The sequence below is a fragment of the Pongo abelii genome, chromosome 1, assembly GCF_028885655.2.
Source record: "Pongo abelii isolate AG06213 chromosome 1, NHGRI_mPonAbe1-v2.0_pri, whole genome shotgun sequence".
Classification (NCBI taxonomy): domain Eukaryota; kingdom Metazoa; phylum Chordata; class Mammalia; order Primates; family Hominidae; genus Pongo; species Pongo abelii.
This window is the reverse complement of record NC_071985.2, coordinates 112,082,142-112,105,581: the sequence shown is the minus strand read 5'-3', so window position 1 is coordinate 112,105,581 and position 23,440 is coordinate 112,082,142. Positions and strand designations below refer to the sequence as shown.

The following is a 23,440-nucleotide window of genomic DNA, read 5'->3' as shown; positions in this document are numbered from 1 at the left end:
TAAATTGTAAGTTTGAATTATTAATTGTAGATCTTTTTTCTTTGCTAGCATATGCATTGAATACTACGAATTTCTTTCTAAGCACCAATTTTCCTGCACCCAGAAATTTTTTTTATAAGTTACACACTCACTTGCATTTAGCTCAAAATATGTAATTTGTCCTGAGACTTTTTCTTGGCCCATGTGTTATTAGAAGTGTGTTGTCTGATCTCCAATTTTGGGGTTTTCCAGCTATCTGTCTGTTATTGATTTCTACTTCAGTTTCATACTTTGAATGCAGGACATACTTGGTATGATTTCTATTCCATTAAATGTGTTGAAGTGTGTTTTTTGGGGCCAGAATATGGTGGATCTTGGTGAACATTCCATGTGACCCTAAAAAGGATATGTATTCTGCTCTTGTTGGAGGAAATAATCTAAAAAGTTGGTTGGATCCAGGTGAATGATGGTGGTGTCCAGTTCCACTATATCTTTATTGATTTCCTGCCTGCTGGATCTGTCAATTACTGATACTGAAGTCTCTCACTGTAATAGTGAATCTGTCTATTTGTCCTCGAAGTTCTATCAGCTTTTGCCTCTCATATTTAGATGCTCTGTTGTTAGGTGCATATCAGTTAAGGACTGTCATGTCTTCTTGGAGAAGTGACCTCTTTATCATTACGTAATGACTCTTTATCCCCATGATTTTCCTCCCTCTGAAGTTGGCTCTGTCTCAAATTAATATAGCTAATCTAGTTTTCTTTTTTGAGACTCAGTTTCCCTCTTGTTGCCCAGGCTGGAGTGCAATGGCACAACCTCAGCTCACTGCAACATCCATCTCCCAGGTTCAAGCTATTCTCCTGCCTCAGCCTACCAACTAGCTTGGATTAAAGGCATGTACCCCCACGACCGGCTAATTTTGTATCTTTAGTAGAGACAGGGTTTCACCATATTGGCCAGGCTGGTCTTGAACTCCTGACCTCAAGTGATCCACCTGCCTCGGCCTCCCAAAGGGCAGGGATTACAGGCATGAGCCACAGTGCTTCTCCAGTTTTCTTTTGAGTACGATGAGTATGGTATATCTTTCTCCATCTCTTTGCTTCAAATATCTCTGTGTCTTCTTATTTAAAGTAGGTTTGTTGTAGACAACATATAGTTGGGACTCAATTTCCATTCTGCCAGTCTCTGTCTTTTAATTGGTGTATTCGGACCATTCACATTTAAAGTGACTATTGATATCATTGGATTAATATGTACCATACGTGTAACTGTTTGTGTTCTTTGACTTTCTTCATTGTTTTCTTTTGTGTCTTTTACTCTTTATCTACCTTCTCTGGCTATAATTGAACATGTTATATGATCCCATTTTTTTATTCTCCTTACAATACAAATTCCATTCCTTTTAAAAAAAAACAGTGTTTTTGTTTTCACCTTATTGCTTGCCATATATACTTACAACTAATCTAAGTCAACTTATAAGTAATGCTGTGATGCTTCATGGGTCATGCAGCTGCCTTAAAAACAAAATTCCTTATTCCTTTCCTACCACCCTTTAAAACATTGCTATCATTCATTTGATGTATCCATAACCTAGAATCATTCTATCTATTATTGCTATTTTTCTTATTTTGACAGACGGTTATATGAATTAAGAATAAAATAATAAAATATTTTATTTTATCTTCATTTATTTCTTCTCTAACTTCTTTCCTTGGTGTAGATATGTCTCTGACCTTTGTAGTTTTTATTCTTTCTGAAGAACTTCTTTTAACCTTCCAACGAAGACAAAATCACTGGTAACAAATTCCCTCAATTTTTGTTTGTCAGAGAAAGTCTTTATTTATCCTTCGTGTTTGAAGGTAATTCTACAGAATTCTAGGTTGACAGGGTTATTTTTCCTCCAACACTAAATATGTCAGCTGCATGCTGTTCTTGCTTGCATGGTTTATGAAGAGAAGTCTAATGTAATACTCATCCTTGTTCTTCTAAGGTAAGGTGTTTTCTTTCTCTAGCTTCTCTCAAGATGTTCTTTGGTCTTTGATTTTCTACATTTTCAATATTATACGTTGTGATGCTCAATTGTATGTGTAAATTTGGCTGGGCCATGGTGACTAGATATTTGGTCAAATATTATTCTGGTGTTTCTGTGAAGGTGTTTTTTGATGAAATGAGACATTGAAATCAGCAGACTTTGAGTAAAGCAGATGACCCTCCATAGTGTGAGTTGGCCTCATCTAGTCAGGTGAAGGCCTTAATAGTATAAAACCTGACCTCCCCCTAACAAGGAGGAGGAATTCTGCCAGCAGATTCCCTTTAGACTTGAACTGCAACTGTCTCTCCTGAGTCTCCAGCCTGCTCGCCTACCTCATCAGATTTGGTCTCACCAAGCATCCACAATTATATGAGCCAATTCCTTAAAATCAATCTCAATCTCTCTCTCTCTCTCTCTCCATCTTTATTTCTATCACTCTTCTGTTGGTTCTGTTTCTCTAGAGAATCTTTACTAGGGTTTGCATGCCTAGGTGTAGAGTTTTTAGTATTTACCCTGCTGGGTGTTCTCTGAACTTCTTGGCTATGGTTTGGAATCGCTTATGACTTTTGGAAAAATACTTCTTTTCTTCCTGTGAGAGTTAGTTTTATGTGTCAACATGGAGAGTGTTTTTGGATGAGACTAAAACTTAAATTAGTGAATCTGGGAAAAGCAGATTGCTTTTCCTGACATGGGTGAACCTCATTCCATCAGTAGGAGGCCCGACTAGAACAAAAAGACCAGCCTCTTCAAGCAAGAGGGAATAAGAGCAAATTCCCTAATAGATGACCTTTGGAATTCATCTGTACCACCAGTTCTCCTGAGCCTCCAACCTGGCAGGCCACACTGCAGATTTCAAACTTCCCAGCCTCCTAATCACATGAACCAATTTCCTGTGCAGTCATTTCTGAATATCACTGGGTGATTGGTGCCAGGACCCCCTGCAGATAGCAAAATCCACAGATGCTCTAGTTCCTTATATAAAATGATGTAGAACTTGCAGCTAACCTACTCACATCCTCCCATATGCTATGTAAATAGTTGTTACGTGGTATTGTTTAGGGAATAATGACAAAGAAAAAAGTCCATATATGTACAGTGCAGACACAATCATAAGTTTTCAAAAAATATTTTGGAGTCAGGCCTGGTTGAATCCATGGATGCAGAACCCACAGATATGGAAGATCAAATGTAATAAATCTCTGTCTCTTACTATACGTGTGTGTGTATAGTGTGTGTGTATTTATATATACTGTGTGTGTATGTATATGACCTATTGATACAGTGGTAAGGAGTAGGGGAGGGAAGTGTTCCATAATCCTGTGATTAGGTCTCATTCTTGTGGTGGGCCTGTGCCCCTGGGCTGTGACCTTCAAAAGTGCTTCTCAAATTTTTTTCCCTCTTAGGTGAGACAGGATGGCTAGAGGTCACTGGAGTTGTGTATTTCCCTTTCCTACATTGGTTAGACTCTGGAAACATAATTTTCTTCTGAGGGCACGTGTTTGTTAAGTAGAACAGAATGCACCAGGCATATTTTTCAACAGTTACCTCTCCTTCCCCTCCAGAAGCATGTAAGGAGTTTTCTCCAATTCTCACCCTAAGTCTTCTGGAGACAAAACTCATGAAGGTATGGGAGGCTCCCACTAGTTAGGCGCCCAGGAGATTTTACCTCTTAGGCTAGGCTGCTGTCAGCTCCAGCAATTAGGCAGTTCCCTTTGAAGTATGTCTACCCAATGCTGGCTCCAGCGGTGGTTTCTGATCCAGGTAAGTTGTGATTCTCTGTATTTGCCCGTGGCTCCAGGTTTCATAGCATTGGCATGTCTTAGGACCTCCATTTTCTGTTGCATATAAGTAGAGTTATTCATGTTCCATTTGTTCAGGTTTTTTCTGGTGAGAGTGGGAGTGATGGCTTTTAAGTGCTTTACAAGTCTGGTTGTAATTTCTGATAACCACGTGACAATTTTGATCTCTTTAAAAAGGTAATATGTTTAATTCAGGAATTGCAAAAAGCCTTGCAGCAGCTACAAGAAGAATTGCAGAATGAGAGCCAACAGCTTCGTGCCCAGGAGGCTGAAAAATACAATGAGATTCGAACCCAGGAACAAAACGTCCAGCACCTAAACCATAGTCTGAGTCACAATGAGCAGTTGCTTCAGGTGAGTTTACATGATTTCAATGAAAACTGGGCTCATAAAACTCTGAAATTTGTTAATGTAATTTTAAGATATTAATCTACCTGTGCTGAGTCCCTGCTATATGGAAAACATTGAGAGGTGGGAATCAGGAGGATTTAAAATAAATAGAAAATATAATTTGTGAATTAAGATGCTTACTAACAAGTGTAAGAAACAGTACATATAGCCCTGACTTAAGCAGTCTTTTATGAAGTCTTTTATAAAGACTTAATATTCAGAAAATAGTTATTAAGCACCTCTGTGAGTCAAACACTTTTCTGGGTGTTGGGAAGACAAAATATTTGGCTACTGCTCTCAGTTTAATAGATGAAGACAAACCGTACAGAAACTTCCACAGAGTAATTTTGATGATAGAATGAAAGTTTGAGGGGAAGATGGAGCATTAAGAAGAGACTGATCTGTTCTGCCACCTACTCTAAGCTTCAGTCACATTGAATCCACTACATTTCACTGAATGTACAATTTTTTCATTGTATGCATAGCGTGCATTTTTTTTTTTTTTTTTCTCTAACATATCCTCCTCTCCCTTCTTCGCTTAGGAAATCCTAGTCATTTAATTAAGACTCACTGCAAATGCTACCTCCTCTGTGAGGTCTTTACTGACACCTTCAGGCAGAGTTAGGCAGTGCATCCTGTGTTCCCCTGGTAGCTAGCGTATGTTGCACAACAGTTAATTCTATGTGTTGTGTCTGTTGTATGTTGCAGAATACTTTACAATTTATGTCTGTTATCTCTGCTAAACTTGTTACTTTTGAGGAGAGTGATCACATCTTGTTTTTTTATCCTGAATAGCTAACAAATTACTTGGCAATTTAGTTAATGTTGGATAAAAGAATAAAAGAAACTATTTTTTGGTCTCAGGAATTTCGGGAGCTCCTACAGTATGGAGATAACTCAGACAAACCCCTTGAAGCAAATGAAATGTTGCTTGAGAAACTTTGCCAGCGAATACATGATAAAGCTGTTGCTTTGAAGGTATGTATCATCATTTTGCCCACTATGCTATGGATTATTCTATCTACATAGGTATTATAGAAATTTGTGTTTGCTTAAATTTGCGGCTTTTGGATTTGGTTTTCTATTCTGCCATCGTGTTAAATAAGAGCGATCAGGATAGATTATTGAACAGATGGTATGTGAGCACTTGGAAAATTGTGAGCATTAGAAACCAGAATTTCTCTAAGAGCAAGGTAGGACAGATTAAATAAGTGGAATGAAGGGTTTTGCAAAGACAGAGATGTACCATTCTTCAGGCTGCGGGGGATGTTGAGCCAGCATGCTCTTCCCACCCAACATAGGGCCTTCCTTCCCTGCTCCTTAGCTCTGTTTGTCAGGGCGGATGTGCTTGGGGTCATCTTCCTGCTGAGCTTTGGCCCCATGATAATAAATCAATCCTGTGTTCCTCTCACCAGAGCACTCCCAGGAAACAGAAAGCCTGAGGGAGGCTCTGCTGTCCTCTCTATCCCACTTTCAAGAGCTGGAAGAGGAGCTGGAGCACCAGAAGGTGGAAAGGCAGCAGCTTTTGGAAGACTTGAGGGAGAAGCAGCAAGAGGTCTTGCATTTCAGGGAGGAACGTCTTTCCCTCCAGGAAAACGACTCCAGGTAAGAGGGGACCCATTGACAGAGAAGGTAGCATTCTTCATTCTTACATTCATTCTTACATTAGAAGAAGGGATATTGGCAAGACAATTGGTGTCCTCTTTTGGAAACCTCAATGTTCCCTCTGCCATTCCTGATTTTTGTGTGTCAGTGGGGTGGGGGGAGGGGCGCTTTGAGCAGAAGAAAGGACTTCTCTGGTAATGCCTTGTCACTCCCAAGTTGAGAGAGTAAAACTCTATTATAGAAGTCTTCACTATATTAGAAACATGAAAAAGAAGGGTTCCCATGCTTCCAATTACATATAGGACATTAGTCTCACCACCACCTAGGAAGCTTCTATACTGGCTGTGATGTTTGGTCCCAGCATAAGCCCTGTAACTGCTTGTCAGAATGCAAAGAGCACTGTAGGAACAATAAGGAGACTGTGCTGGTGCGTCTGTTCTGCTCTGAACTAATGTAGGTAATGGTGTGTTTTCAAGCAAAGTTACTTGACCTCCCTCAGCCTCCATTTCCACATCTGTGAAATAAAAGTGATAGTCTTCATGACCCCCTGAGTTGACATCTGGGGCTCAGATGTAACCCTAACCGTAACACTTTATGACCCCCTGAGTTGACATCTGGCTCTCAGCTTATTGCTCTGGTGTGGCTGAGTGGCTCTGCCATCTCATTGGGCCTTGCCTCTCCCTGGTCAGACAGCAGCACAAGCTGGTTCTCCTGCAGCAACAGTGTGAAGAGAAACAGCAGCTCTTTGAGTCCCTCCAGTCAGAGCTACAAATCTACGAGGCACTTTATGGCAATTCCAAGAAGGGGCTGAAAGGTATGTGTTCTTCTCTCCTCACCCCATGAGCTTTTTGCCCTTGCATAGGATGCTAATGAGCTCTTTCCTTTGGGAGTTGTGGAGATCACGAGAAGCTACAGAGTTCTGTCTCAGAAACCCCCACCCTAGCCTGGGGCTCCTAGTAGGAACTCTCAAACACAAAGCCCAACGGGACAGGTTGGTGGCACAAGCAAGATCCAGCCTGATCATTCCTAATTATTTTAAGAAAATCTAGACATTCCTATCAATGTCTAGATTATAACATTTTTGAAAGCAAAAGAACTGTCCTAATGATATCATCATTTGAAAAGGCCTTTAATATTGTCGGTAATACATACTGACAACCCATTCAGCCCAATGCAGCAGGCAGTCTGCTCCCACCCTGGCCTTTTCCCTAGTGACATCTGGCTCTCAGCTTATTGCCCTTTCATGCAATTTTCATAAATCCTGATTTAGTTTCCCGATTTTCTAAAGAGAAGGTGAACTGGAATTTGAAGAAATACAGGGGCTTACCAGGCTGGGCGAATAGCTTAAGTACAAAGTCATGGTGAGTGTTGAGTCAGTGGGGACCAGCCTGCCCACAGGAGAAAATTAAAAGATATGAAAACAAAAAACCCTTACAGAAATACCACTAACAGGACCTAAATTTGAATCCTGGATTTAAATATTAAGGACATTTATTGAAGACTTTGCTGCCTGCTGAAATAATAATCAAATATTTGAGAATTTGATATATTTCTTCATTCTTCTTTAAATGGAGAAGGGTACTCAAAACATAAAGTTAATAAGTCACAGCAGGCTGGAACAGAGGACTGACATCAATGTCATGAAATTTAACAAAGATAAAAAGCAAAATCCTGAGCTTGATTAAAAATATCAGTGGTAGAAATATAGGATGAGGTTAGAAATATAGGACAGGCAGCCGTTCATGGACTTGAGGGTACAGGGTTTGGTAGAAACATGTTCACACAAGTAAGTCGTAGGCCAGAGATTGCTAGAAATGCCAGCTCAAACTGATACTACAGTAGTGTAAGTGTGATGTTTGCCTGTGGAGACCATGTCTACAATATTGTTAGATTAAGGGGCACCATCTTTGAAAAGGGCATTGACACACTAGGGAACATAATGGTGTGGACCAGAAATCTCCAACTGGTCAAAGAAACTAAAGAAATGTAGGCTTTCAAAAGATCTTGAGGACATGAGAACTGGCTTCGGATATTTGAAGAAGTGTCAGGTGAAAAAGAACTCATGTATTTTATGTCCCTCCAGAGGGCTAAACAAAGGGTGAAGGGCAATGGAATTTAGATTGGAATTATCATAAATCCTGATTTAGTTTCCTGATTTTCTAAAGAGAAGGTGAACTGGAACTTGAAGAAATACAGGTGGCTCACCAGGCTGGGAGAATAGCTTAAGTACACAGTCATGGTGAGTGTTGGGTCAGTGGGATCAGCCTGACCACAGGAGAAGCTTGGGGTTGGGGGAGTGAGAAGTCAGGATGGTGGAGTAGAGTCACCAAACCTTGAAAGCTCACAGGTCAGGGTGAAAGTTGACATTCTGTATAGTAGATAATGAAACTAAGTGTATTCTTTTTCAAAGAAGATAAGCATATGACGAAAACAGAACTTTAGGATGCTAAGTCTTAGGGGATGTCCTGGAGTTGGGAGACATTAGAATCTGGGAAATCTATTGGATGGGTCTAGTGATATTCTGGCACATTAAGAGATGACAGTCTAATATAAGGTGCTATTGGGAAGATGAAAGGGTATAGATAGATTTTAAAACATCTCTTAAAAAAATAAGCAAAATTTAGTGAGAACTTAGATTGAGAAAGAGAGAGAGGAACATCATAAAACTTTGGGCAAAATTCAAGAGTAGATTATTTACCAAAGTCTGTAAAACTACTTCATCCTGAGCTCCCTTTCCTTTCATGCTTTTCTCCCTGCCTCTTAGGACTCATTCAAAGCTACAACCACTAAAGCTCCATAATCTCTTATCTGTAATTTCAAAATCCAGTAAGATCCCAAATTAAATTTTTCAAATACTCATTTAGTGACAAAATGTAGATGATCTGACAAGAGGATATTCATAAGTCTTTATTTATCTACTTAGAATATTCACATAGCTCATTGCAGAAATAGTTATATGTTTGATTAAGGATTGTGGCTCACATGCAACTGGGTACATGTTATATGTGATATATGCACCCTGTTGCCTTGCTAAAAACTAAAACAAATTTTACCTTTCAAAATACATTTGACCTTAAGGTTTTCAGATAAGGGATTGTAGCCTTGTAGAATATTTCTTAGATCTCTTCATCCCCAGTACAATGAAATAGACTACATGTGGTGAATGGAGGTAAATATACATACATATATATTTTTTATATATATTTATGTGTATATACGTGTGTACATATATATGTACATGTATACACCTATATATAGTATGTATATACACACACAACATATATATACACACTATATATAGGTGTATATATATGTACAAACACACACACACATATATATACATACAGAGAGAGAGAGAGAGAAATTGAAAAACTCAGTTATAATCCCTCATCTAAGGTGCCCAACTCACATTCTCACATGCTACCAAAAGGCCTCCTCCTTCTCCTCTTTCATTTTTGAGAGTGAAGACTGTGAAATCTCTTTCTCCCTCATCCCCTACCCTTCTCTAGCTCAGTGCTGACCAGAATTCTACCTTGGAGGATCCTATACTTCAGCCTACAGGACTAAGATTACTATGGAGATGAAATATGGATTCATCCTCATCTGCCAATCAAATGCTCTATAGGTGCATGTGTGTAACTTAAACCTCAGGGAAGTTTCAGACTGGATGTGTGCCAGCTCAGTGCCATCCCCCGGCCACACACAGAAATGGTGACATCTCCATCAGAGATGCGTTGATGAGACTCACATGACAGTGGGGCCCTTGGCAGAAAAGAATGTCACAGAGGAGGGTTCTGACAAGTGCTTGGAAATACTTGGGTCAATGTTACCAGACTCCTCTTCTCTCTTAGCTTACAGCCTGGATGCCTGTCACCAAATCCCTCTGAACAGTGACCTGAGCCACCTGGTGGCAGAGGTACGAGCTCTTGAGAGGGCAGCTGGAGCAGAGCATTCAGGGGAACAATTGTCTGCGACTGCAGCTGCAACAGCAGCTGGATAGCGGTGCTGGCAAAGCCAGCCTCAGCCCCTCCTCTGTTAACCAGAAATTCCCAGCCAGTGCTGACCCTGGAAACAAGCAGCTGCTCCTCCAAGGTAGGAAGGAAAAGGGACTTAGAAAGCCCTTGGCCAGTGGGGAGATCACCAGGATATCTGCGGCAGAAGGTGCAATCTGCCTGGTCCATGCTCCTTATGGTCAGGTTGAAATCAGAGATGCTCTAGTCTAGCAGCCTGAGTGAAAGCGTGGGATTTAGGTCAGACTGGGCTCCAGATTCTGAGTTTACCGCTTAGAGGTCGTTTGATTTGGGCAAGGTGTTTAAAGTCTCAGAGGTTTAAGCCTTAGTTTCCTTATATTTAAGATGAGGATAATAATAATATATACCTTATATGATTTTGAGCATTAAATGAAATCATTTGCAAGTGCTTGGCACACTAAGAATTGCTCAATAATTAGCAGCTGTATATGTTCATATCTTTTTCTTGGATTTGCTTAGTGCTTTAGTTTTAGCCAAGTGTTTTCACATATATAATTTCATCTGAAGTAAAGCAGGTTTTGCTATCTCTGTATTTCACATAAGAAAACTTAGGTCCTGAGATATTAACAGACAAGCGAGGGTTTAGAGAAGTTATAGACAAAGCCAGGATCAGAACCAGATGTTGTGATTTTCAGTCTGTGTTCCTTCCAGCTCATTGTGCCCTGTCTCAGTATTGCCGACCTTCCCAGATTCTCTAGTCCCCCTTTCCCTCACAGGTGGGGAACTCAGTGTGTGGTAAAATGTTCCTGCCCCTAAGGAAACAGGGCTCTGGGGAAGTCCTGGATGGTGGGTGATTTATTTCAGGCGGCCATCATTCGTTTTCTCTACCCCACCCCTTGCCTGCCTTTTCAGATAGGCGTGTTTGACTAGGTCCGCCTTCTCTTTTCAATATCCCCCATCAATCTCACTTCTCCCAGTTTTCATTGAAATGTCAATGGTGTCCCCCTAGTCTCTTAAATCATTCAATTTCTACTTCCTCTGTCCTTTTCTCCTTTTGATACACCATTTAGTACACCATCTCCACTCACCTCCATGGCCATACCTTCAATTGTATTCAAATCAGAACCACTTCTGTTCAGTTTCTCTAAAGCTGAGCTTTCAAACTCTCCTGCCACCTATTTCTGGGTCATGTTAATCTTTATTTTTCTCTGGTTCTTGTAGATGCTCATTTATCCGACAGTAACCTTATTTGCCAAATGAAGGTGACAATAACATGATTATGCTGTTTTCAGCTTACATTAGGTGGATGCCTTGCCCTTCTCTGGGCTGCCCTGATGGTTGTGGTGTTCAGTTATGTCTCCAACTCTTCCTTCTAACCAGGCCTTCCCCTCTCACTGGCTTCCCACACAGCAGCCAAGACAGCCCCGCTGGCGCAGTCCCTGCCCATCTTTCTCTAGCACCCCGAGACCTGAGCCGGAAAGCAGGCACTGGGTCACGCTTGCCTGAGTAGGACCTTTTCTACCTTCTTTGCGATATTTTCCAATTCCTCCACCATAGGGTTGCTTTTTAGTCTCCAGCAAGACAGCGTTAACCCACCAAGCCTTCTGTCTCCATTCTTCTCATACAAGTCAATTTTTTTCAGTATTACCTCATCAGAATGATGACTAGAATGTTGAGTTTAGTCCCCCATGAATCCATTCGTTCCTTGATTCCTTGATTCTAGATTTTAATATATACTATGTATATTTATACATATTACATTTAGTTACAGGGCATCGTATTAGATACCACACACAAATTATACTCAAGACTCGGTTTATAAAAATACACCTAATAATTTTTCAAACTAGAGGTTACTTTCTCGTGGAACACCCCTCAATTAAAGGAATATCTTTTTGTTCTGAAGAATGGAAACATTCTGAACTCAGTGACTCATGGGCTTTTGCTTGTTGGGGTATGGATAATTCTGTAAGAGGAGAGTCCTGCCACCTTAGGTCTCAGTGGGGACGGCTAGGTGTGCATGTGCTTCACGTGCAGGGTGTTCCAGGGCTCCTGAAAACTGTGGTTGCCTTTACTCCCTAGATTCAGCTGTGTCCCCTCCAGTCCGGGATGTTGGTATGAATTCCCCAGCTCTGGTCCTCCCCAGCTCTGCTTCCTCTACTCCTGGCTCAGAAATGGCCATAATCAACAGAACAGATGGTAAATATGGCAACTAAAGGGCCCAGGGACTGATGATGGAAAGTGATTAATGCAAACAACCTTTCGTCGTCTCTAAACATATTATCTGTATTTAGAGAGTTTTCTCTGCATGCCCCAAGGCCTTTAGCCCTACTCCCTGCACCTCTGTGGCTGCCTTTCTTGCCATTGTTCATCCTCCTGTAGTTTTCCTACTGCTGTTTTTGCTTCGTTGCGCCATAATCTCTCCATTCTTGAAAATGCTGTCTGTATCCAGCTTGATTTCCTTGTCTGTGTCTTCTCTACCCAGAAACTTATTATTTGTGATTCATCCTATTTCATTTGCCAATAAGGAAAAAATTGTCTCCTGGCAAATTTATCATTAAGAGATAATGTAAGAAAGATTATAAAAATATAGAAGCCAGAAGATCTCTATGGACTTTGCCCCACCCTTGTACATTCCAAGGCTTCCTTTCTTGTACCCAGCCTCGTCCTTTTCTTGTTCCCTACCTCTTCTGAGTTGGAGCAAACTGAGGATATCATTATGAATAACAGAAGATTCTGTTGTGTTGTCATTTTCTTTTTCAGGATTGGGTTTGGATACTTCTCCAGTAATGAAGACCCCTCCCAAGCTGGAGGGGGATGCTACTGATGGCTCCTTTGCCAATAAGCATGGCCGCCATGTCATTGGCCACACTGATGACTACAGTGCCCTAAGACAGCAGATTGCGGAGGGCAAGCTGCTGGTCAAAAAGATAGTGTCTCTTGTGAGATCAGCATGCAGCTTCCCTGGCCTTGAAGCCCAAGGCACAGAGGTAATCACACCTGCAGCTTTAGGTGCACTCTTTCCTTGTGCCCTTTCTTCCTTTGATGTTAACTCCTTCTCCCACCATTTTTGTTTTTTTCATGCTTTGCATCTCTCCACAGCTGAGGCTTCCTCTTCCATGTATAGCAGCCAGGCCCTTTCTTCTCCATCTCCTATTTTCACTGTGAGTTCTGCTCTGTTCCAGATATAGCTGACTGGGTATTTCCCCTCAGCCCCACAGAAACACGTGGCATTGCCTAGCAGCCTTTGGTAGCTTATTATCTACCACAGTCATGCAGGCACATGACCATCTGTGGGCAGAGTCGACTCAATGGGATGGACAGAAATCGAAGGATTTGCAGGTGTATGGCCCCCACATGTGGAAGGGGTGAGAAGTCTGGCAGCCAAGGCATTTCCTTGTGCAGACTGCATAGGGGAGAGAAGACAGTCAGCAAAGCTTCTGAGAGCACCTTGCCAGTGAGAGAGACCAGGAACCTGTGGCTGTGCTGTCTGAGCTGCTGGAGACCCATGGATGCATAGGGACAGCCCTTCCTCCATGGAGCCCCCACATTGGAGGGCAAGACACACACCTAAGTAGATAAGCACAGTAAGGGGCTACAGGCACAGTATGAGAAATCATCCCCTGTGCTGTGAGAGCACCAATGCAAATGTGGTCATTTATCTCAGGCAAGGAAGGTAACAGGTTCATAGAGGACATAGCAAGGGGGGTGAGTTTTGAAAGCCTTGTGGGTTCTGCAGGTGGAGGAAGGCATTCCCAGTAAAGGGAGCAGCACCTTAGTTCTGAGAGCTGCAAATGGTTGTGCGAGGGCTTCACAGGTTCAAGCAGGCCCATGTTCTGCGCCTCACTCACAAAGGAAGCTTGGGCCCACGCAGGGGGAAGAAAGTAATCTCTCTGCTCCTGTGGTGTTACCTTTCCCCAGGTGCTAGGCAGCAAAGGCATTCATGAGCTTCAGAGCAGCACCAGTGCCCTGCACCATGCCCTAGAGGAGTCGGCTTCCCTCCTCAGCATGTTCTGGAGAGGGGCCCTGCCAAGCACCCACATCCCTGTGCTGCCTGGCAAAGTGGAAAGATGCCAGTGTCCTTTCTTGGTTGAAACCCAGTTCTCCTGCCCTCCAATACTGTTCTGTCTCCTCAATGTCACAGCTTTTCCAGAAAATCAGGAGCCACATAGTGAGTTGGGATAGACAGGAATTTAGAGGAGTGTCCCTGGAGGGACATCTCTGACCTATGGTGGCTGCTTTCATTGCAGCTCTAAATACATCCCATTCCCCGCCAGCCCCCTGGCCCCTGGATAAGAAATCAAAGAAGAGGAAGGGGTGTGGAGAAGGCAGAGACATCATAACCCTGGCAATCCATAAATGTTCAGTTTCTTTACCTCTCTGAAGTTTGACTGAGCTGAAATTCAGTTAAAGCTTCAGCACCCATCTCCCACCCCACAGGTCCCTTGGTCAAATGATCACAGAATACCCCATGAGACTGAGCCTTTTTAGCGACTGCCTGGAATCCCAGCATATCACTTAAGCTGGCATCTCTGGACCAGACCTGGGGAAAGTCAGCCACCCCTTAGGATCTGCTCAGAGCTCAGGCTAACTCTGATTGGCAGACCCTTGAGTAGGCAGGTTTCAGGATCCCCTCCCCAGGGATTCTAGCTCCAGGTCAATGTCACCAATACCTTTTGGATCCAACTATGCTAATTCCAGGGAGAGGGTGTTTTGCCATCTTTATCTTGGCACAAATATTTACAAACTTGCAAACTTGCCTAAGTCCAGATATCCCCAGCATAACATTTCTGAACTCTCAATCGTACCTGTGAAGGGAGAGTGACAGAACTGATATCAGGACTAAAGCAAGGTCCTCTTCAGAGCTGGGAGTTTGATACCAGCCTGAAGCGAGGTTCTCTTAAGCTACAGGTGTGTGGGCCTGTGCTAGTCTGCGTGGGGAATTCCAGAGTCTCAATATTCCTGCCTAATGGCCTCATCCTAAACTGTCCTCAGCTGGAGGTATCCGAGGCTGTGAAGGAGGAAATCCAGTTCAGGAGGGTTGAGAAGATTGTAGAATCCTTCTTTGAACTGGAAGGAGCCACAAAGCACAGAGTGCTTTAGGCCTTCTGCCTGTTCAGTAAGAGTCTGTTCCTCTTATCCAGGGAGAATCAACAGAAAGGGAACTTCTGGAACTGAGAACCAAAGTATCCAAACAGGAGCGGCTCCTTCAGAGCACAGCTGAGCATCTGAAGAATGCCAACCAGCAGGAGAGCATGGAGCAGTTCATCATCAGCCAGAGTACATTCCCTAGAGGGAATGGGGGAAGAAACGGGCAGTCTTCCCGATGCCCCACTTGTGCTTCAGATGAGAAGTGACCAGGGGGGCTTGGAGATGTTGGGAGTGGAGACTGATTTGATGTCCCCAAACCTCCTGTGCCACGAGCAATTGTGGATGCAGAGGGAGAGGAGGACAGGGGGTGGATAGAAGGAGACTCCAAGCTGAATAGCCAGAAAGAAATAAATGCTTTAGAATTCTCACGCTAAGCAAGTAGGGTTAATTTCTGCTGGTGATTTCTACTCTGTGGTGCTCTTTTGTTGTTTCAGTAACCAGAACACACGATGTTTTAAAGAAGGCAAGGACTAACTTAGAGGTAAGGAAACTACTGCACCAGTCAGAGGCACCAAGCCTGTCCCCAACCCATCATCATCTGTTAGCAGATCTTGTAGGCGACCCTTGGCCTGCTTTGGTCTTCCAGGAGAAGATTTGGGATCCACTTGCAAGATCACAGGTCCTCAGTGAGCTTCCTGCTAGTTTCTGTTCCCATCACCCTCCCACCCCATCAGCTCCTGCGCCTGTATCTTGGTTCACTCTCACATTGTCATCATCTCTCCTTTTTACTCCAAGTTTTCTTCTTTGATGCAAAGTCAGGAGACTGGAGAAATGCAATTCAGCTGACTCTTGAAGTCGTTAGACATTCGGGAGTCTGCCTCTGAATGAGCTTTTGATAGAGGGATCTTGAGGCCAGTTATGTGTTCTACTCTTCATGAAAAAGTAAAAGCAATTTGCAACCTAATAAACTGATTTAACTGCACACTCCTGGGTTAAGAACAGCAATTTGATTTTGATATATCTTTAAGTAACATGACAAAAGAAATCTGTTGTGTCTCATTGGTCTAAAAGAGAATTTGCTAATAAATAACAACTGAACCTTGTGGGGTGGCGGCGGAATGTTACATATGTACCAGACATTATCTACATAAAACACTAAGTGTTAATCATTCCCTAGGAAGTGCATTGAAGAAAAACTTGAGGTATCTGAATGGTTTAAAAATCAGAAACTAAACCTTTTAACGTGGACTTCAAAGCTTTGCCATAAGCAATTGAGCATATTCCTAGAAATGTTTCTAAACTGTAACCTGAGAGAATGTTGATCTCCATAGTGTGAAAATGACTTGAGCTAGTTTAACTTGCTCTTTTTTTATTTTTTCACTAATTCCCTTTTGTTTTTCTCTGATAATTCTTCTCTTTCCTGAGCCTGTTTGGAGCAGCTTTTTTTACAGGATTTTTTTTTACAGGATTGCCTCTGTAAAGCCTTATTCCTGTCCCAGAAAAGTAACCCAAAAAGTCTCTAGTATCCACTAAAAGGTAACCCAAAAGTCTCTAGTATCCACTGGCTTTCTCCAGTGTGGAAGATTTCCCCTCCACCTCCCATAGATCACTGGAAAGGACTTGAGGCCTTGGTTCTAATCCCTGGCTTATCACTAACTGCTGTGTGGCTTTGGCTTGTCCCTTAGTCTCTGTGAGACTGCTGCACCCTCATGTGTCAAAGATGGAACTGGACTTAGTTGAGCTCTCAGGTCCCTGTGGACTTGGCCCCTCCACACCCTCATTATGGCGACTGGACATAAACTTAACAGAGGACTTCCCTGCAGAATGTCCTCTTCTTCCTACAACAGGCTGTTTCTATATGTGCGTGTTTCATGCTAAGCACTTCTTTCTTGGGTGGAGATGGCAAAGGCCTCTTTCTGCTGAGACAAAGTGATTTGGAGAGTCACCTGGCCCCTGAAGAGGGAGTGGTAGGATCCAGCCACCCAGTGTGCAGTGAATTGGAGCAGGGATCTCAGCACACAGGGAGGTGGGGAGGCTCCCCCTAACCTCGGGCACCTGTTGCTCCTCCAGACTGCAGCGCATGCTCTTAGCTCATCCTCTTAACTGGCTCTCACCGTGCTCCTGGCTTTGGTCACCACGTAGCTCTCACTCCAGCTTCAGGTAGCCATCAGTAGGGCCTGGCAATCTACACTGATTTGGTTTGTTTTATGTTTGTCTGCAGGTGAAATCCCTAAGGGCTCTGCCGTGTACTCCAGCCTTGTGAGCCTTGCCTTCCAGGAACCACGCAAGAAGCGCAGCCACCAGAAGTCCTTAAAACAGCAGGAAAGGTGGGCCTGTCCCCCTTTCGTGCAGCTACCTATCTGCTGAGGAGCATGTGGGCCTCATTCCTCCAAGTCCACTGGAGGGTCCAGAAGAGGGAGTCAGAGATGTATCCTGGTGGAGCTGGGAGAAAGGCAGAAAGCCTTTCTGACAGCTATGGAATACCGTTAGCCAAGGTCCACTTGGCCCAGCACTAAGCAAAAGATGCGTAGTTTGCATAGAAGGTTTTGTGATACTGCCTCTCAACAGCCCCAGCAGCTTGGGAACTAGCAACAGCACATTTCTTGCCTCATCAGCTGTCCTGAGATGGAAAACTCAGTGGATATAGGACCCTGATTCCAATGAATGGGACATGTGGTCCCAATGCTGGAGCTCCTCTGGCAGGTTCTAAAAGCACACTACTGAGCAGTGGTGCCCTGCCGGACACTGCTGGCGGGGGCTCAGTGAGCACTACTCACAGATCCACACCTGACCCTATTGGGTCGAGTCAGGCTGGGCTTTGGTCTGCACTGTAGCACCTGTGTTCTTTGAATTCACATCATGAATGTGGCGACTTCCCAGATACCATCTCAGGCTTAACCTAGCACATCCAGTTTCTTTTCTTCTATGATATCCAAATTGGACTGACCTCACTTCAAAGATGCTATCCCATTTTGTCATCCTATCTTACCTCCGGGAAATTGGGGACTGATGGCCAGACAAACTCTGTTGAAATTCTTGCAAAGAGCAAACCTGTGCTCATTTTTAAGTGGAATGGGAGAGGCCCCCAGCCTAGGAAAGCCTAGTCTGTGTCTTCACAGTGCTGACAGAATGTGTTCGTGTGTATAAATGTATGATATAGATTTATATATGTTGCTATCACCATATATTGAAGGCCAACATAACTGGTGGACAGGGTGGGTGACAAAATGAAAGTTTTTTTGGTGATTATTAAAGAAAATGTGTATAAAGAAATAATTAGTTTTTCTTTCACTGCTTTGTTTCCCATTTCTGCACCAATCCCTTGACAGTATAAAGAACTGGAAAGAGAAAATGGGAAAGACAAACTGTGTTTAAGAAGTGCATAGTCTAATGCTTGAACTCTAACTTTAAAAGATTAAGGTTTTCCTTCTTTGTCATTTTGTAAGAATCCCCAGTCTGAAAATATGAAAGAATGGTTCTTAAACTTGGTGTGCCTGAGAAGCAGCTGTGGAGATTATAGGAACTACCTCCTGGTCTCCAATCCCAGGAGATTTAGTTGGTGTGAGCCCTAGAATCTGCATTTTTTAAATATAAGCACCCCAGGTGATTCCATTACATGTGGGCTGCAGATCACTGTTTAAAAAAACAGTGTTCTATAACATTGAATCAAAACTAAACTACATTTAAGAACTTTGAATCAAAAAGTATGTCATTCCATAAACATTGATATAAAAATTTTAAAACATTCCTTGGGAAAAGTTCTTAGCTACATGCTTTTGATCCCCAAGATTAAAATAAAGCTTTCACTTCACAATTATGTACTAGAAAGATTTAAAAAATAAAAACAGGTAGAAGGTGGAGTAAGATGGTAGAATAGAATTCTCTAGCAATGGTCTCCCTGAAGGAACATCAAATTGAACAACTATCTATGTAAGAAAATGCTTTCACAAGGGCTAATCAGGTGAGAGATCATAGCACCTGGTTTTAACATGCTAACAAGAAAAGATGCATTGAAGAAGGGAGGAAGGACAGTCTTGCACTTCCTATAACACCTCTCCCCCAACCACAGGAAATGCATCTCCAAGAGAGAATCTGATGGCTTGGGGACAAGGGGGAAAGTGTGGGACTTTATATTGAAACGTAGTACCAGTCTTGCCATAGTGACACATAGCACTGGGGAGAAACCCACAGCACTTGATTCCAGGCTGGTGCCCACAAAAGAAGCATTTAGACCCACCCTGGGCCACAAGGGAAGCAGCTGCCCCAGCAGGAAGAACCCACCTAAGTTCTGGCTGGCTTTATCACTGGAAATTTCTTGGGCTTCAAATAAATTTCAGTGGCAGGCAGGCTGTAGTGACCACAGTCCTTGGGCAAGCCCTGATGCTGCATAGGTCTGGAAGACCCTGGACTTGAGGTGTGAGCCAGTATGACGGCAGCTATGGGAATGCCTGTATCACCCCTCCCCACACTCCAGGCAGTGCAGCCTGAAGAGAGGTTCCTTTTGCTTGGGGGAAGAAAGGGAAGTAAGCTAGGGGCTTTACCTGGGAATGCAGAGAACAATCTCCGATCTTCCCCAAGTCCACAGGGCTGGGGACCTGGGAATCTGTAAGAATTGCAGCGTACCTGGGCCTAGGGTACCCTGTAATACAAAAATGGCTGCAGTGATCACTGACTTAGGGAACTCGTCAGCCCGCTTTGAATTCCTGGAAGGTCCTCTGAAGGACAGGTACAAACAAGACCTGACTGCAAAGGCTGGAATAAATACCTTATCCTTCAATGCCTAGATATTGCCAAACATCGACAGTATCAATAACATTGAAGTCAATATGGCCTCAACAAATGGACCAAGTAAGGCACCCAGTGACAAACCGTGGAGAGATGGAGATGTGTAACCTCAGGGAATTCAGAATAGCTATTTTTAGAAAGCTCAATGAACTTCAAGAAAACACAGAGAAACAATTCAGAAATATATCAGAAATTTAACAAGGATACTGAAGTAAGAGAAAAAAATCAAACAAATCCTGGAGCTGGAAAATGCATTAGTGAGTCTCAGTAGAATTGATCAAGCAGAAGACAAAATCAGAAGCCGTCATCTGAGGATAATGTGTGGTCATGACCCCTTTGGCCAGGACAGTTTTTGTGTCTTCTTTTTTTCTTTTCCTCCAGCGTCTGTTTTTCTCTGACACTCAGCTTTCCTGAAAACTGTTTAGTGTTTCTAATTCATCTAAATTTTCCAGTTGTATTTTTCTTTTTCATCTGCTGCAGTTTTCATCTTTAAACTAGCTAGATCTGTAGATGAAGAAACAATGAGGTACCTCCAAAATTGAGTTAGATCAATGTAACCAACAGAAAATGATGAGATTAGATAAACACAAGTGACCTGAGCCAATGGAATATAACTTAACAATTAAAAAACTCAATGATATCTATAATGCAGACATTATGACAGGGAATGTTGTTATGATATTACAATTGTTCATCTCTCTAAGATCTCTCACATCAGAAGGTCAATTTTCTCCAGTTTTTTTTCATAATTGCTTCAGCCTAAGGCACTAAATTCTAGGACAACTCTATATTTTTCTTGAATTACAGATTACTTGTATTCCTTTAAATATTTTTTAGAAATTTACTTATCCAATAGTCAAAGAGGATTCTTCTTTACATTTTTATTAATTCTGTTGACCTAATTTTACTGTGTTTAGTCAGGTCCTATACCTATTCTGGGATGGATGAGATTCTCAGTTTTATAGATAAGTAATAGACAGGGAAAATAACAACAACTAGACAGAGAATAACCTGGAGTCTGCGGAAGGTTTCAGAGACATGAGATGAAAACAATGTAGACCAAAAGTAAAAGAATGGCATAATTTCAAAAAATCTTTGCTTAAAAATTTATTTAAAATCTGTTTTGTACTCTCAAAAAAAAAGGTTAAAGAAAACATGGACTCTATAAAACAATACATGAAACACAAGATAATAAGGTACTAGATTGAATTGTAAAAGGAGCTGGCAGAGTTAGCAAACAATGCCACAGCAGAATTTAAGAATAAAGAGCAGAATTAGCAATACATAATACCAAATCAATTTTGTAAAGAATCAATATCAGAAATTCTCCCAAATGCCAAAAGAAAGGACAAAGAGATGAAAATTATCAAAGAAGAAATAACAGATATGGAGGAAAGACAATAAAAATCCAACACATAGATATCAATGCTCCTGAAGAAAAGTCAGGACAAGTGAACCATAAGCTCTAAAGATACAATAGAAGGAAATTTTCTTGAGCTGATGAAAGAGCTGAAATTGCAAATTGGAAGGGACTCATCATGCACCAGGGAAAAAATCTAGATAAATTTTGATTTGCAAGTATAAAGACATAATTCTATAATTTAGAAATGTAATGGAACAACCCCTGCAATGTTTTTTGTACCACTGTTTAACAACTATGTTTTCACATTCTTGTCTGCTTGTGAACATAGAGTAGGGTCATACCTCTCTCAATATGAGGTGAGGCTTCCTTGAAGATAATAGATATTTCAAATGTCAACTGCTGAAAAGAGAAAGATTCTAAGATGAGAAAAGAGAATTTGGAAGGTGGGCCTTAAACAGGAACAAGAGGGAATTCCTTTCTCTGAGCCTCATTCTCTTGAGCCTGCAATCCAAAGAGTCATAATATGCTCACTAGTGCTTCCAAAAAAAGAAGGGAAAATGGCATCTGCCATATGGAGGCAAGCTAGGAACTAAGTTGGGGAGTTAATGAGTTAATACAAGTCAAGATCTTAAAACAGTACCTGGCACATAATAAGCACTCCACAAATATTAGCTATCATCACCTTCATAATTATTATATGTGATATGATTACTGTAATTTAGCATAGCCTTATTATTATTATTATTATTGAGACAGTCTTGCTCTGTCACCCATGCTGGAGTCCAGTGGCACAATCTCGGCTCACTGCAACCTCCACCTCCCGAGTTCAAGCAATTCTCCTGCCTCAGCCTCCAGAGTAGCTGATACTACAGGCGCATGCCACCACGCCTGGCTCATTTTTGTATTTTTAGTAGAGACGGGGTTTCACCATGTTGGCCAGGCTGGTCTCGGACTCCTGACCTCGTGATCCACCCACCTCGGCCTCCCAAAGTGCTGGGGTTACAGGCAGGAGCTACCACGCCCAGCCTAGTCTTATTGGAGGAAAGACAATAAAAATGCACCTTAGACTCAGCTTTGATAGAGATTTAAGAAAAGGGTTTATATGGTCTGGAGGGTAAAGGAGAGAGATTCCTCCTCTCCCTCAGAGGCCACTGTTGGTCACAGGGATGAGTAATAGCTCAAAAGGAAAAGGGAAGCTGGAGTGAGCATAAGGAACCAAAAACTCTCAGTTTCAGCCAACCCTCTCAATGTGGCGCTTGTCCTTCCAGTGCCAACTGTGGATGAAAAGAGTGTTTATCAAGTTACTTACAAAGGAAAAAAAAATCAGGCTGGCATCATACTTCTGCATAACACATTAAATTTCAGAAAAGAAGAGATTATCCACAGAATATTGCGGATGAAAAACTTCAGCTGAAAACTCCACAACAAGCCAAATTTCATTCATGTGTGAAGCCAATTGAAAGGCACTCTCAATTATGCAAAAGCTCAAAATACCTGCAAACCCTTCTTTAAAGAAAAATTTAGCCCGCCCGCCGGCCTGCCTGCCTTGCTTGCCTTGCCTGCCTTGCCTGCCTTGCTTGCCTTTCTTGCCTTTCTTTCGACGGTCTCTTTCTTTCGACGGTCTCCCTCTGTTGCCGAGGCTGGACTGTACTGCTGTGATCTCGGCTCGCTGCAACCTCCCTGCCTCGGGCTCCCGTGATTCTCCTGCCTCGGCCTGCCCAGTGCCTGGGATTGCAGGCACGCGCCACCACGCCTGACTGGTTTGTGTATTTTTGGTGGAGACGGGGTTTTGCCATGTTGGCAGGGCTGGTCTCCAGCTCCTGACCTCGAGTGATCTGCCCTCCTTGGCCTCCCGAGGTGCTGGGATTGCAGACGGAGTCTCGCTCACTCAGTGCTCAATGTTGCCCAGGCTGGAGTGTGGTGGCGTGATCTCGGCTCACTACAACCTCCACCTCCCAGCCGCCTGCCTTGGCCTCCCAAAGTGCTAAGATTACAGCCTCTGCCCGGCTGCCACCCCATCTAGGAAGTGAGGAGCGTCTCTGCCTGGCCGCCCATCGTCTAGAATGTGAGGAGCACCTCTGCCCCGCCGCCCCGTCTGGGAGGTGAGGAGCGCCTCCGCCCGGCCGCCACCCCGTCTAGGAAGTGAGGAGCGCCTCTGCCCGGCCACTACCCCGTCTGGGATGTGAGGAGCGTTTCTGCCCGGCCGCCCCGTCTGGGAAGTGAGGAGCGCCTCTGCCCGGCCGCCACTCCATCTGGGAGGTGAGGAGCGTCTCTGCCCGGCCGCCCCGTCTGGGAGGTGAGGAGCGTCTCTGCCCGGCCGCCCCGTCTGGGAAGTGAGGAGCGCCTCCGCCCGGCCACCCATCGTCTGGGAAGTGAGGAGCGCCTCTGCCAGGCAGCCCCGTCTGGGAAGTTTGGAGCGCCTCTG

The 23,440-nt window shown here is 43.1% G+C and overlaps 2 protein-coding genes across 4 annotated transcripts in view; one reads left to right on the top strand and one right to left on the bottom strand.

Annotated features, from left to right (window-relative positions):
• LOC100447686 (neuroblastoma breakpoint family member 12) overlaps positions 1-23,440 on the bottom strand; it is a 2,265,351-nt gene that overhangs the window by 86,824 nt on the left and 2,155,087 nt on the right.
• LOC129058891 (myomegalin-like) lies at positions 6,078-17,471 on the top strand. 3 transcript variants are annotated; one of them, XM_054553656.1, is made up of 7 exons: positions 6,078-6,619; positions 9,657-9,897; positions 11,859-11,975; positions 12,540-12,766; positions 14,921-15,056; positions 15,362-15,553; positions 17,089-17,471. In XM_054553656.1, the coding sequence occupies exons 3-7, from the start codon at positions 11,894-11,896 to the stop codon at positions 17,232-17,234; spliced, it is 783 nt and encodes a 260-aa protein (XP_054409631.1). In that variant the 5' UTR covers positions 6,078-6,619; positions 9,657-9,897; positions 11,859-11,893; the 3' UTR covers positions 17,235-17,471. The 3 variants fall into 3 exon arrangements, with proteins under 3 accessions (XP_054409631.1, XP_063573980.1, XP_054409635.1); XM_063717910.1 differs by having other exon boundaries at positions 15,362-15,408; positions 17,089-17,245; XM_054553660.1 differs by lacking the exon at positions 9,657-9,897.